This window comes from Zophobas morio, unplaced genomic scaffold (assembly GCF_036711695.1).
Source record: "Zophobas morio isolate AGI-343-1 ecotype UQ-CSIRO unplaced genomic scaffold, CSIRO_AGI_Zmor_V1 ptg000008l, whole genome shotgun sequence".
In the NCBI taxonomy this organism is placed as follows: Eukaryota; Metazoa; Arthropoda; class Insecta; order Coleoptera; family Tenebrionidae; genus Zophobas; species Zophobas morio.
The window spans coordinates 10,813,075-10,828,286 of NW_026972113.1; the positions used below are offsets into that span (position 1 = coordinate 10,813,075).

Below are 15,212 nucleotides of genomic sequence, written 5' to 3' on the forward strand. Positions count from 1 at the left end.
TTTTTTTAGTACATTAATAAAACACGTCAAAGTTTAATGTGCCGCTTATTTCGCATGTTAAGTGAACTACGTGTGCCGCCTCTCGCAAAAATTATACCCGTCAAGGCAGGGGTCTTGAAATGAGATAGCCTTCACCTTATCCTTTCTTTGCGAAGTTTTCCGACCCGCCCGCCAGGAGTCGTAATGAAAAGAAATCTGTAAAAGCTGTGATTTTCAAAATTTTTGAGGATTCGTTTAGATCTCCTAGCAACGACAGTGTTTATCATTTGACACATTTCCTGTGTTGTATTCGCGTGATTTATGCGTGATTTCATAGTGGGATAGTGCTTCTCAAAGTTTTCTTAATTTATGTGTTTACATTGTACATTGTAGAGTGTAATTGCCAAATGTAAGTATATAACTTTGCCTTGACTAGATTATTATACCCAATTTATGTAGAACAAAAATGCAAGACAACAACATGTTACGGATATACGACGAGAGTTAAGCCAATCTTTGGGTTCCACATCCAAATCGGTTTATGGCGCAAATAATAGAGCCGCGAATAACCAAAAACTGGTGGTTTTAAACAACAACCAAATTTATAGCAGAGGGTACACTGGCTTCCATCATTTTGGACCAGACAAAGACTACATACCAGGAACGCAAAAGCCGCATAGATTTGCAGTACCAGCTATTTTGCCTTTCCACGGTAAAAACAAATTGAAAGTCAATACAAAACAAATATTAAGATATTTTTATTCACAGCTGATAGTGAACTTGCTACAGCATCAGTCGAAGCAAACCACATTGATGTGGCAATCACAAGAACGCCTTTCGCTCCGCTAAGAAGTTTCTAGGAGATCAACGTTTGGTTGGTATCGTGAAAGGATTGGCTTCTTTTCAGCGAGAATTTTTTTAAAACTAGATTAGAAACGTAAATCGAAAAGCAGGAGTTTTACATTTGACGCGAAAGCAGATGCCATTGCCATTTGGAAGTATGGTTCAAAATCGTATAAACTTCTGCCAAGAATGTTTATGTTGCTATCTATTAACACTTTGAGGGCAAAACCCTAAATAAAGTTCCAATAGAACCGGGTATCATCAAACCTATATTCGAAGTTCTCAGAAAGCAAGTAAGTCGCAAAATTAACCCTAAGTATGTACTCTCATCTTTGATGAGATGTTCATTCAGCCTCATCTGGACCACTTGCCTTGTGAGGACAGTTGTGGTTTTTGAAGATGACGGTTCAACAAGGATGGAAAAAATTGCAGACCATATTTGCGTACTCAGAGGAATTTTCGGAAGTAGAAGCAACCTGTTGTTTTTGCTTTTTGTAAAAATTCTATGCCTGGCGTAAACACTGCCCATTTTTTTATAAAACGATTATGAAAGGGGCAACCGATTGATTTTGATTTTCGGGAGTGTTTTGCATATCGAAGAACTAAAAACTCAACTTTTTCATTTATTTTTAAGAGAGTCTATCTTTAGATCTATGAAAAAAGTCAGTAATGTAGTATTTGGTAAGGAAGAGCCTAACAAATCAATTCCATTAGAAACAGAAATGCAACAGTTATATTTACATTTTACAGAAAGAAAGTAGAACGTTTGTATAATTTTGGATTTTGCAGGTTATTCATCAGCTTTGTTTTGTTCATACCATAACAAAGTACTGGGAAACATATTTGGTTATCAATTTTGAACATTTAATATTTAAAATGTTATTTTATTTTGCACTATTTTGTTTGACTTTTCCTTACTTTTCTAATTTTCTCTTAAATTATATTTTTAGGATATTATCAATGTATTTATTTATTTATTGTTATTATTGTATTTACATTTACAACTGAATGTTAAGTTTTAAATATACTGTGTCAAATATTTTATCTACTTTTTTTTATACTGTTTGTGTTTTTTATATGTCAGCTTCAAAACGTATTTACACGTTTTGAAACTAACATATAAAATACACAAACCATATTTTTCCCTTCAATTATAAAAAATTCACTTTAAAAATTCGCTTTCAAATTTAGCGCCAGTTTTAGTTCCCGACCCAGCCAGTAGATGCTGGCATTGTGACCAACATAAAAGCATTAGAGATCGTGTTCTATAGAGAGGGTATTCTATGCGTCAAGGTCAAAAACGTCAAATTTAGGTTGGCAGCACAGCTAACAATCGAATTTGTTTCATTATTTCTTTAAAATAACTCGAAGTAATTTCTTCTGTAATTTTTCTCCAGGTGTGCTTTTTTTATTATTATTTTAGGCGTTTATATTTGCTACTCTGAAATCTTGCAGAAGTTTTAAGGTTATGGTGACCATGACAAACCGCTGCACCAATCAAAATTTACCTGTTTACTTCCTCCATAAAAAAATTGAAACAATTCGGAGGACCCCTGGTCTTTTTTTTTAAAGAATGTGAAGAATCTTGAGGACCCTTGTGTCTTCTTTAAAAAATATAAAAGAATCTTAGGGTCTTTGAAGTTTGAAAGAACGTGAAGGACCCTTATTGTGTTCTTTTTTAACAATGAAAAATCTTTGAAGACCCCTAGTAGGTTGTTTTTGAAAAAAAAAGTCTTCCCATAGTCCCTAGTCTTTTAGTTTTTTTTTAATGTGTCTTTCTTCGGGTTTTCTTGTGTTTAAAGAATGTGAAATAACCTTGTGACCCCTTTGTCTTGTTTTTGACAGGAGTTTGAAAATATCTTAGAAGTCCCTTTTTCTTTCGTTTTTGAAAGCTTTAAAAAGTTTTTGGGTTCCGGGATGTCTTTTTTTTAAAGAATGTAAAATAATCTTGGACCCCCTTGTGTTGTTTTCTAAAGAATCTGCATTCGGGGTTTCTTCTGTTTTGTTTTTGAAGAGTTTAAAAAGATCTTCAGGGTCCCTTTTCTTTTGTTTTTGAAAGAGTTTTTAGAAGTCTGGGGGGCCCTGGTATCTTTTCCTTTTAATAATCTTGGAGACTACTGTTTTATTTTTGAAAGAATCTGTCTTCGAGATCCTTTGTGGTTAGTTTTTGAAAAGAGTTTGAAAAGATCTTGGGACCCCTTGTCTTTTGTTTTTGAAAGAATTTTAAAGTTTTTGGGAGTCCTTGGTGTCTTTTTTTTTAAAGAATGTGAAATAATCTTGCTTGTTTTTGAAAGATCTTTCTTCGGGGTCCCTTGTGTTTTGTTTTTGAAAGAGTTTGAAAAGATTTTGGGAGCGCCTTGTCTTTTGTTTTGAAAGAGTTTTAGAAAAGTGTTTTGGGGCCCTTGGTATCTTTTTAAAGAATGTGAAATAATCTTGCGGCCCCTTTGTGTTGTTTCTGAAAAAATCTTTTTCGTAGTCACTTGTGTTTTGTTTTTGAAGAGTTTGAAAAGATTTTGGGAGTCTTTCGTTTTTGAAAAAGTTTTAGAAACGTGTTTGCGGGCCCTTGGTATCTTTTTAAATAATGTCAAATAATCTTAAGGGTCTTTTGTGTTGTTTTTGAAAAGAGTTTGAAAAGATATTGCGAGCCCCTTGTTTTTTGTTTTTGAAAGAGCTTTAAAAGTCTTTAGGGCCCTTGGACTTTTTTTTAAGAATGTGAAATAACCTTGGGGTCCCCTTTTGTTGTTTTTGAAAGAATCTTTCTTCGGGGTTGCTTGTGTTTTATTTTTGAAAAGAGTTTGAAAAGATCTTGGAAGCCCCATGTCTTTTTTTGAATGAGCTTTAAAAAGTCTGGGGGCCTTGGGGTCTCTTTTTAAAGAATCTTTGGGATCCTTTGTGTTTTGCTTTTGAAAAGAGTTTGAAAAGATCTTGGAAGCCTTCTGTTATTAGAAGAGTTTTAGAATTGCGGGCCTTTGGTATCTTTTTAAATAACGTGAAATAATCTTAAGGGACTTTTTGTTTAGTTTTTGAAACAATCTTTTTCCTAGTCCCTTGTGTTTTGGTTTTGAAAAGAGTTTAAAAAGATATTGCAAACCCCTTGTCTTTCCGTTTTTGAATGACCTTTAAAAGTCTTTAGGGCCCGTGGACTTTTTTAAAAGAATGTGAAATAACCTTGGGGTCCCTTTGTGTTGTTTTTGAAATAATCTTTCTTCGGGGTTCCTTGCATTTTGTTTTTGAAAACAGTTTGAAAAGATCTTGGAAGCTCCTTGTCTTTTTTTGAAAGAGCTTTAAAAAGTCTGGGGGCTTTGGTGTCTTTTTTTAAAGAATGTGACATAATCTTGGACTATTGGGTTATTTTTGAAAGAATCTTTGGGATCCTTTGTGTTTTGATTTGGGAAAGAGTTTGAAAAGATCTTGGAAGCCCCTTGTCTTTTGTTTTTGAAAGAGTTTGGGGGCCCTTGGTATCTTTTTAAATAATGTGAAATGATCTGAAGGGTCTTTTTGTGTTGTTTTTGAAAGAATCTTTTTCCTAGTCCCTTATGTTTTATTTTTGAAAAGATATTGGAAGCCCTTTGTCTTTCTGTTTTTGAATAAGCTTTAAAAGTCTTTAGGGCCCTTGGACTTTTTTAAAAGAATGTGAAATAACCTTGGGGTCCCCTTGTGTTGTTTTTGAAAGAATCTTTCTACGGGGTTCCTTGTGTTTTGTTTTTGAAAAGAGTTTGAAAAGATCTTGAAAGCTCCTTGTCTTTTTTGAAAGAGCTTTAAAAAGTCTGGGGGCCTTGGTGTCTTTTTTTAAAGAATGAGACATAATCTTGGAGACTATTGGGTTATTTTTGAAAAAATCTTTGGGATCCTTTGTGTTTTACTTTTGGAAAGAGTTTGAAAAGATCTTGGAAGCCCCTTGTCTTTTGTTTTTGAAAAAGTTTGGGGGCCCTTGGTAACTTTTTAAATAATATGAAATGATCTGAAGGGTATTTTTGTGTTGTTTTTGAAAGAACCTTTTTACTAGTCCCTTATGTTTTATTTTTGAAAAGACATTGGAAGCCCTTTGTCTTTCTGTTTTTGAATGAGCTTTAAAAGTCTTTAGGGCCCTTGGACTTTTTTAAAAGAATGTGAAATACCCTTTGGGTCCCCTTGTGTTGTTTTTGAAAGAATCTTTCTTCGAGGTTCTTTGTGTTTTGTTTTTGAAAACAGTCTGAAAAGATTGGAAGCTCCTTGTCTTTTTTTGAAAGAGCTTTAAAAAGTCTGGAGGCTTTGGTGTCTTTTTTAAAGAATGAGACATAATCTTGGACTATTGGGTTATTTTTGAAAGAATCTTTGGGATCCTTTGTGTTTTGCTTTTGGAAAGAGTTTGAAAAGATCTTGGAAGCCCCTTGTCTTTTGTTTTTGAAAGAGTTTGGGGGCCCTTGGTATCTTTTTAAATAATGTGAAACGATCTGAAGGGTCTTTTTATGTTGTTTTTGAAAGAATCTTTTTCCTAGTCCCTTATGTTTTATTTTTGAAAAGACATTGGAAGCCCTTTGTCTTTCTGTTTTTGAATGAGCTTTAAAAGTCTTTAGGCCCCTTGGACTTTTATAAAGAATGTGAAATAACCTTGGGGTCCCCTTGTGTTGTTTTTGAAAGAGTCTTTCTCCGGGGTTCCTTGTATTTTTTTTTTGAAAAGAATTTGAAAAGATCGTGGAAACCCCTTGTCTTTTTTTGAAAGAGCTTTAAGAAGTCTGGGGGTCTTGGTGCATTTTTTTAAGAATGTCACATAATCTTAATCTTGTTCTTTTTGAAAGAATATTTCTTCGGTGTTCTTTCTACTTTGTTTTTGGAAGAGTTAAGAAGTTTTTGAGGGGCCTGAGTATTTTTTTTTTTTTAAGAATGTGAAATGATCTTGGGGTCCCCTTGTGTTATTTTTTAAAGAATCTCTATTCGGGGTCTCTTTTGTATAGTTTTTGAAGAGTTTTAATAGTCTTGGTGTGTTTTTTTGAAGACTGTGAAATAATCTTGGAGACCATTGGGTTATTTTTGAAAGAATCTTTGGGATCCTTTGTGTTGTTTTTGAAAAAATCTTTCTTCGGGGTTCCTTGTGTTTTGTTTTTGAAAACAGTTTGAAAAGATCTTGGAAGCTCCTTGTCTTTTTTTGAAAGAACTTTAAAAAGTCTGGGGGCTTTGGTGTCTTTTTTTAAAGAATGTGACATAATCTTGGACTATTGGGTTATTTTTGAAAGAATCTTTGGCATCCTTTGTGTTTTGATTTTGAAAAGAGTTTGAAAAGATCTTGGAAGCCTCTTGTCCTTTGTTTTTGAAAAAGTTTAAAAGTCTTTGGGGACCCTTGGTGTATTTTTTAAAGAATGTGAAATAATCTCGTTTTGCTCTTCAAAAAATCTTCTAACATAGTCCTTTGTGTTTTGTTTTTGAAAAGATTTTGTGGGAGCCCGCAATCTTCTGTTTTTGAAAGAGTTTCAAATTTTTTGGGGTCTTTTGCTTTTGAAAGAGTTTGAGAGAATCTTAGAGGATTCTAATGTATTTTTTAAAGACTAGGAACGAATGGGCGGCGCATTTGGAAGAATCTTGAAGCTTAAAAATCTAGATAAAATTTTAGTTTTGTCATATTTTCCCACGTTTTCCTAAAGAATTCCGACTTGGTCTGCAAATCTACTTACAAAGATCCGAAGATTACTTTTTCTCAGTATTTTATCTTAGTTTTCCAAACGATGTTCTCAGGACCTCCAAACCTAACCTTACTTTTTTAAAAATTGACAATATATTGTTTTAACCAATTACGATGCGATTATTAGTATCAGACCACTAAATCGAGTTCGTTTAGCGAGCGGCAAAGCACACATCTCAGGTAAGCGGCACCGAAGTTATCACAACAGTGAAATTCTATTCATTAATGAAATAATCATGTATGGAGTATCTGCACCTTAGAAGGACCTAAACGTTTCGTGCGTTCTAAATTTCCAGTCGTGAAAATCAACAATCATTAATACCAACTTAAAAAAAAACCTCAACACCTACTCTAATCGAAACCACGCCCTCATCAACCAAAAAAAACCACAACAACGTACCAAATTACAACAAAACAACAACCAATCCAAACAACGCCTGCACTACTCATCAACAAAAAAAGAAAAACTTTCTTACTCGAGGATTTTCAGTGATGTGAACAATGCCGTTTGCAATATGACCATTAATGTAAGGCTTGGCCGATCCGTTTATGTGACCATTGGGAAATCCATCACTCCCCTGATGTAAAATAAAAATGTGAAAGCAAACGATGAGCGAACTAAAGTACTAAGCCACACAACAACGCCGAAGTCTGAACGTACCTTGGTGTCCAGGTGGGCCGGCGTGTCCGGGGGGATGTGGTTGCTGCACTCGTCCCCCACCAGGTGCTCGATCTCGTGCATGGTCGCCGAGCACGAGTGCTCCAGGCGTACCTGAACGGAGCTACCTTCGGAGGCGTACTGGGCTACTGCTGGGTAGTAGTTGTTGGAGGCGGCCATGCGGGCCCGGGAGAAGGCCCGGGTTTTTAGGCAGCGTTTGCGGACCAGGATGGTGCAGCTGATGCAGAATACCAGGCACAGGAGGGATATTGTCACGCCCATTATGATACCTGGGGGAAGGAAAATGTAAGTGGGATATACACGTATATGTAAATCGAGCCGTCATTTTGACGTCCTTTCGTAAAACAATTTATTTTTTACTTTTACATCACCCCACCTATCCTGCATCCAAATCAAGGATACAAATTAAATAACAATTTTAATATTTTTCGAAGTTTCCAGTTCTCTTGACCAATCACAAGAAAGCATTTCAGAGCCAAATTCAAACTGGGGTAAATTCATCTTGTGCATTTACGTGGGTTCACACTATGTAATTTTTTATTGTAACCGATATTTGGGTTCTTAAAGGTTCTTCAGTTTTTCGATTATTTTAATTTTTCAACAAAAAGAACAAATTTATTTATCTGAACTATGGAAAAATCGAAAAAATGAAGGAAATCCAAAAATCGAAAAGCCAAAAACTTAAAAATCGAAAAATTGAATAATGGAAAAATCTAAAAATCGAAAAACCAACAATTTAAAAATAGATACACTGGAAAATTGAAATATAGAAAAATCTTCTTCAAACAACGAAACATTTAAATATCGAAAAAACGGAGAAAAAAAATGAAAAATCGGCATATCAAAAATTTTAAAATCGAAACATCGAAAAATTGAGACATAGAAAAACCGAAAAATCGAGAAACTGAAAAGTGGAAAAATTGGAAAACCTACAAACAGAACAATTGAAAGATCTACAAACTGAAAAAGGAAACATTTGAAAAATCTAAAAACGGAAATTGTGAATCGAAAAATCGAAACATCTACAAATTGAAAAATGTGAAAATCGGAAAATAGCAAACTTGTACAATAAATCGAAAAATCGAGAAACTGAAAAATCGAAAAATCCACAAGTTAAAAAAAGGGAACATCGAAGAATCAAAAACCTAAAAAATGAAAAAGAAAATGAAAAACCGGAAAATCAAAAATTTTAACACCGAAACATCGAAAACTAGAGAAATCGAGAAATGGAAAAATAAAAAAACTGAAAAGTTGAAAAATAAAAAAATCTACAAACTGAAAAATTGAAAAATCTACAAATTGAAAACAAGAAAAAACTGAAAATCGAAAAATTGAAATTGTCATACAAATTCAAAACCTGAAAAACCGAGAAGTGGGGAAAGAATATCTAAAAATGGGAAAATCGCAAAATTGAGAAATTAAAAATCGAAAAATCAAGAAACTGAAAAATCAAAAATTTTATAAATCGAAGTTGTAAAACCTAAAAATTCAAAAATGGAAAAATCGAGAAAGAAAATGAAAATTCGAATACCGAAAAATCAATAAAATTAAATTAACATAGAAAAACTGAAATCTTTAAAAAACGAGGCATTGAAATTTCGAAAAATGGAGAAAGAAAATGAAAAATCGAAAAATCTACAAATTGAAAAATGTGAAAATCGGAAAATAGAAAACTTGTACAATAAATCGAGAAACTGAAAAATCGAAAAATCCACAAGTTAAAAAAAGCGAACATCGAAGAATCAAAAACCTAAAAAATGAAAAAGAAAATGAAAAATCGGAAAATCAAAAATTTTAACACCGAAACATCGAAAACTAGAGAAATCGAGAAATGGAAAAATCAAAAAACTGAAAAGTTGAAAAATAAAAAATCTACAAACTGAAAAATTGAAAAATCTACAAATTGAAAATAAGGAAAATCTGAAAATCTAAAAATTGAAATTGTCATACAAATTAAAAACCTGAAAAACCGAGAAGTGGAGAAAGAATATCCAAAAATGGGAAAATCGCAAAATTGAGAAATTAAAAATCGAAAAATCAAGAAACTGAAAAATCAAAAATTTTATAAACCGAAGTTGTAAAACCTAAAAATTCAAAAATGGACAAATCGAGAAAGAAAATGAAAATTCGAATACTGAAAAATCAATAAAAGTAAATTCCAATAGAAAAACTGAAATCTTTAAAAAACGAGGCATTGAAATTTCGAAAAATGGAGAAAGAAAATGAAAAATCGGAAAATCTACAAACAGAACAATTGAAAGATCTACAAACTGAGAAAGGAAAAATTTGAATCTAATAATTGAAAAATGTGAAAATCGGAAAATAGAAAACTTGTACAATAAATCGAAAAATCGAGAAACTGAAAAATCGAAAAATCCACAAGTTAAAAAAAGGGAACATCGAAGAATCAAAAACCTAAAAAATGAAAAAGAAAATGAAAAATCGGAAAATCAAAAATTTTAACATCGGAACATCGAAAACTCTGAGAAATCGAGAAATGGAAAAATAAAAAAACTGAAAAGTTGAAAAATAAAAAAATCTACAAACTGAAAAATTGAAAAATCTACAAATTGAAAACAAGGAAAATCGAAAAATCGAAAAATTGAAATTGTCATACAAATTCAAAACCTGAAAAACCGAGAAGTGAGGAAAGAATATCCAAAAATGGGAAAATCGCAAAATTGAGAAATTAAAAATCGAAAAATCAAGAAAATGAAAAATCAAAAATTTTATAAACCGAAGTTGTAAAACCTAAAAATTCAAAAATGGACAAATCGAGAAAGAAAATGAAAATTCGAATACTGAAAAATCAATAAAATTAAATTACAATTGAAAAACTGAAATCTTTAAAAAACGAGGCATTGAAATTTCGAAAAATGGAGAAAGAAAATGAAAAATCGGAAAATCTACAAATTGAAAAATGTGAAAATCGGAAAATAGAAAACTTGTACAATAAATCGAAAAATCGAGAAACTGAAAAATCGAAAAATCCACAAGTTAAAAAAAGGGAACATCGAAGAATCAAAAACCTAAAAAATGAAAAATCGGAAAATCAAAAATTTTAACACCGAAACATCGAAAACTAGAGAAATCGAGAAATGGAAAAATAAAAAAACTGAAAAGTTGAAAAATAAAAAAATCTACAAACTGAAAAATTGAAAAATCTACAAATTGAAAACAAGGAAAATCTGAAAATCGAAAAATTGAAATTGTCATACAAATTCAAAACCTGAAAAACCGAGAAGTGGAGAAAGAATATCCAAAAATGGGAAAATCGCAAAATTGAGAAATTAAAAATCGAAAAATCAAGAAACTGAAAAATCAAAAATTTTATAAACCGAAGTTGTAAAATCAAAAATGGACAAATCGAGAAAGAAAATGAAAATTCGAATACTGAAAAATCAATAAAATTAAATTACAATAGAAAAACTGGATCTTTAAAAAACGAGGCATTGAAATTGCGAAAAATGGAGAAAGAAAATGAAAAATCGGAAAATCAAAAATTTTAAAACCGAAACCGAAACATCGACAACTTGGGAAATTGAGAAGTGGAAAAATCCGAACATTGAAAAATCTAAAAATTTGAAAAATCTAAAAACGGAAAATAGAAAACTTGTAAAATAAATCGAAAAATCGAGAAACTGAAAAATCGAAAAATCCACAAGTTAAAAAAAGGGAACATCGAAGAATCAAAAACCTAAAAAATGAAAAAGAAAATGAAAAATCGGAAAATCAAAAATTTTAACACCGAAACATCGAAAACTAGAGAAATCGAGAAATGGAACAATAAAAAAACTGAAAAGTTGAAAAATAAAAAAATCTACAAATTGAAAACAAGGAAAATCTGAAAATCGAAAAATTGAAATTGTCATACAAATTCAAAACCTGAAAAACCGAGAAGTGTGGAAAGAATATCCAAAAATAGGAAAATCGCAAAGTTGAGAAATTAAAAATCGAAAAATCAAGAAACTGAAAAATCAAAAATTTTATAAACCGAAGTTGTAAAACCTAAAAATTCAAAAATGGACAAATCGAGAAAGAAAATGAAAATTCGAATACTGAAAAATCAATAAAATTAAATTACAATAGAAAAACTGAAATCTTTAAAAAACGAGGCATTGAAATTTCGAAAAATGGAGAAAGAAAATGAAAAATCGGAAAATCTACAAATTGAAAAATGTGAAAATCGGAAAATAGAAAACTTGTACAATAAATCGAAAAATCGAGAAACTGAAAAATCGAAAAATCCACAAGTTAAAAAAAGGGAACATCGAAGAATCAAAAACCTAAAAAATGAAAAATCGGAAAATCAAAAATTTTAACACCGAAACATCGAAAACTAGAGAAATCGAGAAATGGAAAAATAAAAAAACTGAAAAGTTGAAAAATAAAAAAATCTACAAACTGAAAAATTGAAAAATCTACAAATTGAAAACAAGGAAAATCTGAAAATCGAAAAATTGAAATTGTCATACAAATTCAAAACCTGAAAAACCGAGAAGTGGAGAAAGAATATCCAAAAATGGGAAAATCGCAAAATTGAGAAATTAAAAATCGAAAAATCAAGAAACTGAAAAATCAAAAATTTTATAAACCGAAGTTGTAAAATCAAAAATGGACAAATCGAGAAAGAAAATGAAAATTCGAATACTGAAAAATCAATAAAATTAAATTACAATAGAAAAACTGGATCTTTAAAAAACGAGGCATTGAAATTGCGAAAAATGGAGAAAGAAAATGAAAAATCGGAAAATCAAAAATTTTAAAACCGAAACCGAAACATCGACAACTTGGGAAATTGAGAAGTGGAAAAATCCGAACATTGAAAAATCTAAAAATTTGAAAAATCTAAAAACGGAAAATAGAAAACTTGTAAAATAAATCGAAAAATCGAGAAACTGAAAAATCGAAAAATCCACAAGTTAAAAAAAGGGAACATCGAAGAATCAAAAACCTAAAAAATGAAAAAGAAAATGAAAAATCGGAAAATCAAAAATTTTAACACCGAAACATCGAAAACTAGAGAAATCGAGAAATGGAAAAATCAAAAAACTGAAAAGTTGAAAAATAAAAAAATCTACAAACTGAAAAATTGAAAAATCTACAAATTGAAAACAAGGAAAATCTGAAAATCGGAAAATTGAAATTGTCATACAAATTCAAAACCTGAAAAACCGAGAAGTGAGGAAAGAATATCCAAAAATGGGAAAATCGCAAAATTGAGAAATTAAAAATCGAAAAATCAAGAAACTGAAAAATCAAAAATTTTATAAACCGAAGTTGTAAAACCTAAAAATTCAAAAATGGAGAAATCGAGAAAGAAAATGAAAATTCGAATACTGAAAAATCAATAAAAGTAAATTACAATAGAAAAACTGAATCTTTAAAAAACGAGGCATTGAAATTGCGAAAAATGTAGAAAGAAAATGAAAAATCGGAAAATCAAAAATTTTAAAACCGAAACCGAAACATCGACAACTTGGGAAATTGAGAAATGGAAAAATCCGAACATTGAAAAATCTAAAAATTTGAAAAATCTAAAAACGGAAAATAGAAAACTTGTAAAATAAATGGAAAAATCGAGAAACTGAAAAATCGAAAAATCCACAAGTTAAGAAAAGGGAACATCGAAGAATCAAAAACCTAAAAAATGAAAAAGAAAATGAAAAATCGGAAAATCAAAAATTTTAACACCGAAACATCGAAAACTAGAGAAATCGAGAAATGGAAAAATCAAAAAACTGAAAGTTTGAAAAATAAAAAAATCTACAAACTGAAAAATCTACAAATTGACAACAAGGAAAATCTGAAAATCGAAAAATTGAAATTGTCATACAAATTCAAAACCTGAAAAACCGAGAAGTGGAGAACGAATATCCAAAAATGGGAAAATCGCAAAATTGGGAAATTAAAAATCGAAAAATCAAGAAACTGAAAAATCTAAAATTTTATAAACCGAAGTTGTAAAACCTAAAAATTCAAAAATGGACAAATTGAGAAAGAAAATGAAAATTCGAATACTGAAAAATCAATAAAATTAAATTACAATAAAAAAACTGAAATCTGTAAAAAACGAGGCATTGAAATTTCGAAAAATGGAGAAAGAAAATGAAAAATCGGAAAATGAAAAATTTTAAAACCGAAACCGAAACATCGACAACTTGGGAAATTGAGAAATGGAAAAATCCGAGCATTGAAAAATCTAAAAATTGAGAAATTAAAAATCGACAAACTAAAAACTCTACAAACTGAAAAATTGAAAAATCTACAAATTGAAAAAAGAAAAACCAGAAAAATCTAAAACTGAAATTGTCAAATCGAAAAATCTGCAAATTCAAAAATGGAAAAATCGAGAAGTGGAATATTAAAAATGGGAAAATCACAAAATCAAAAATTTAAAAAGCGAAAAATGGAAATATCGAAAAATTAAAAATTCTATAAATCGAAGTTGTAAATCTAAAAAGTTAGAATTGAAAAATCTTCAAATTCAAAAATGGAAAATTTGAAAAATAAAATGAAAATTCGAAATCAGAAAAATTTATAAAATGAAATTAAATAAGAAAAGTCTTACTAAGAGAAAGATAATTAAAAATCGGAAAATGGAAAAACTGAAAATTTACAAATTGAAAAACTTAAAAACCGAAAAAATGGAGAAATAAAATGAAAAATCGGAAAAACAAAAAATTTAAAACCGAACCATCGCAAAATTGAGAAATTAAAAATCGAAAAATCAAGAAACTGAAAAATCAAAAATTTTATAAACCGAAGTTGTAAAACCTAAAAATTCAAAAATGGCCAAATCGAGGAAGAAAATGAAAATTCGAATACTGAAAAATCAATAAAATTAAATTACAATAGAAAAACTGAATCTTTAAAAAACGAGGCATTGAAATTGCGAAAAATGGAGAAAGAAAATGAAAAATCGGAAAATCAAAAATTTTAAAACCGAAACCGAAACATCGCCAATTTGAGAAATTGAGAAATTAAAAATCGAGAAACTAAAAAGTCTACAAACTGAAAAATTGAAAAATCTACAAATTGAAAAAAGAAAAACCAGAAAAATCTAAAACTGAAATTGTCAAATCGAAAAATCTGCAAATTCAAAAATGGAAAAATCGAGAAGTGGAATATTAAAAATGGGAAAATCTCAAAAGCAAAAATTTAAAAACCGAAAAATGGAAATATCGAAAAATCAAAAATTCTTTAAATCGAAGTTGTAAAATCTAAAAAGTTAGAATAGAAAAATCTTCAAATTCAAAAATGGAAAATTTGAAAAATAAAATGAAAATTCGAAATCAGAAAAATTTATAAAATGAAATTAAATAAGAAAAGTCTTACTAAGAGAAAGATAATTAAAAATCGGAAAATGGAAAAACTGAAAATTTACAAATTGAAAAACTTAAAAACCGAAAAAATGGAGAAATAAAATGAAAAATCGGAAAAACAAAAAATTTAAAACCGAACCATCGCAAAATTGAGAAATTAAAAAACCGAAAAACCTGAAATTTGAAAAGTTCCAAGATCGAGAAATGAAAAAAAAGGAAAAATAGGAAAATCGAAAAATCTAAAACCGAACCATCGAAAACTTTTGAAATTAAGAAATTGAAATAATCGAAACCTTTGAAAAGTCGAAAAATCGGGAAACTAAAAGATTCAAAAATCAAAAAATCTACAAGCTGAGAAATTGAAAAATCTACAAACTGAAAAAAGAAAAATCTGAAAAATCTAAAAACTGAAATTGTCAAATCAAAAATTCAGAAATTAAAAACCGAGAAATTGAGAAAAAATATTAAAAATGGGAAAATCCCAAAATCAAAAATTTAAAAGCCGAAAAAGGGGGAAATTGAAAAATAGAAATATAGGAAAATTGAGAAATTAAAATCGAAAAATCGATAAAATGAAACTAAAAAATTCTACAATTCGAAGTAGTAAAATCAAAAAATTCAGAAATTAAAAGAAAAATCGATAAATCCAGAAAAAGAAAAACAGAAAAATTTAAAAATCGCAAAGTTACAAAATCGAAAAATCAAAAATTTCACAACCGAAATATTGAAA

General features: G+C 30.0%; 1 protein-coding gene and 1 long non-coding RNA gene across 3 annotated transcripts in view; one reads left to right on the forward strand and one right to left on the reverse strand.

Moving 5' to 3' along the window:
- The window catches only part of LOC135125319 (protogenin-like), a 114,362-nt gene that overhangs the window by 2,453 nt on the left and 96,697 nt on the right, over positions 1-15,212 (reverse strand). The window contains exons 13-14 of one of the 2 annotated variants that reach the window (XM_064050804.1): positions 7,140-7,426; positions 6,955-7,056 (exon numbers count right to left, since the gene is read on the reverse strand). In XM_064050804.1, the coding sequence (XP_063906874.1) occupies positions 6,955-7,056; positions 7,140-7,426 (389 nt within the window). The remainder of the gene's footprint in view (positions 1-6,954; positions 7,057-7,139; positions 7,427-15,212) is intronic. The other variant, XM_064050805.1, reaches the window with a different exon arrangement.
- LOC135125320 (uncharacterized) lies at positions 68-1,545 on the forward strand. The gene is made up of 3 exons (XR_010279867.1): positions 68-388; positions 439-691; positions 748-1,545. It is a non-coding gene; the product is annotated as an uncharacterized LOC135125320 (long non-coding RNA).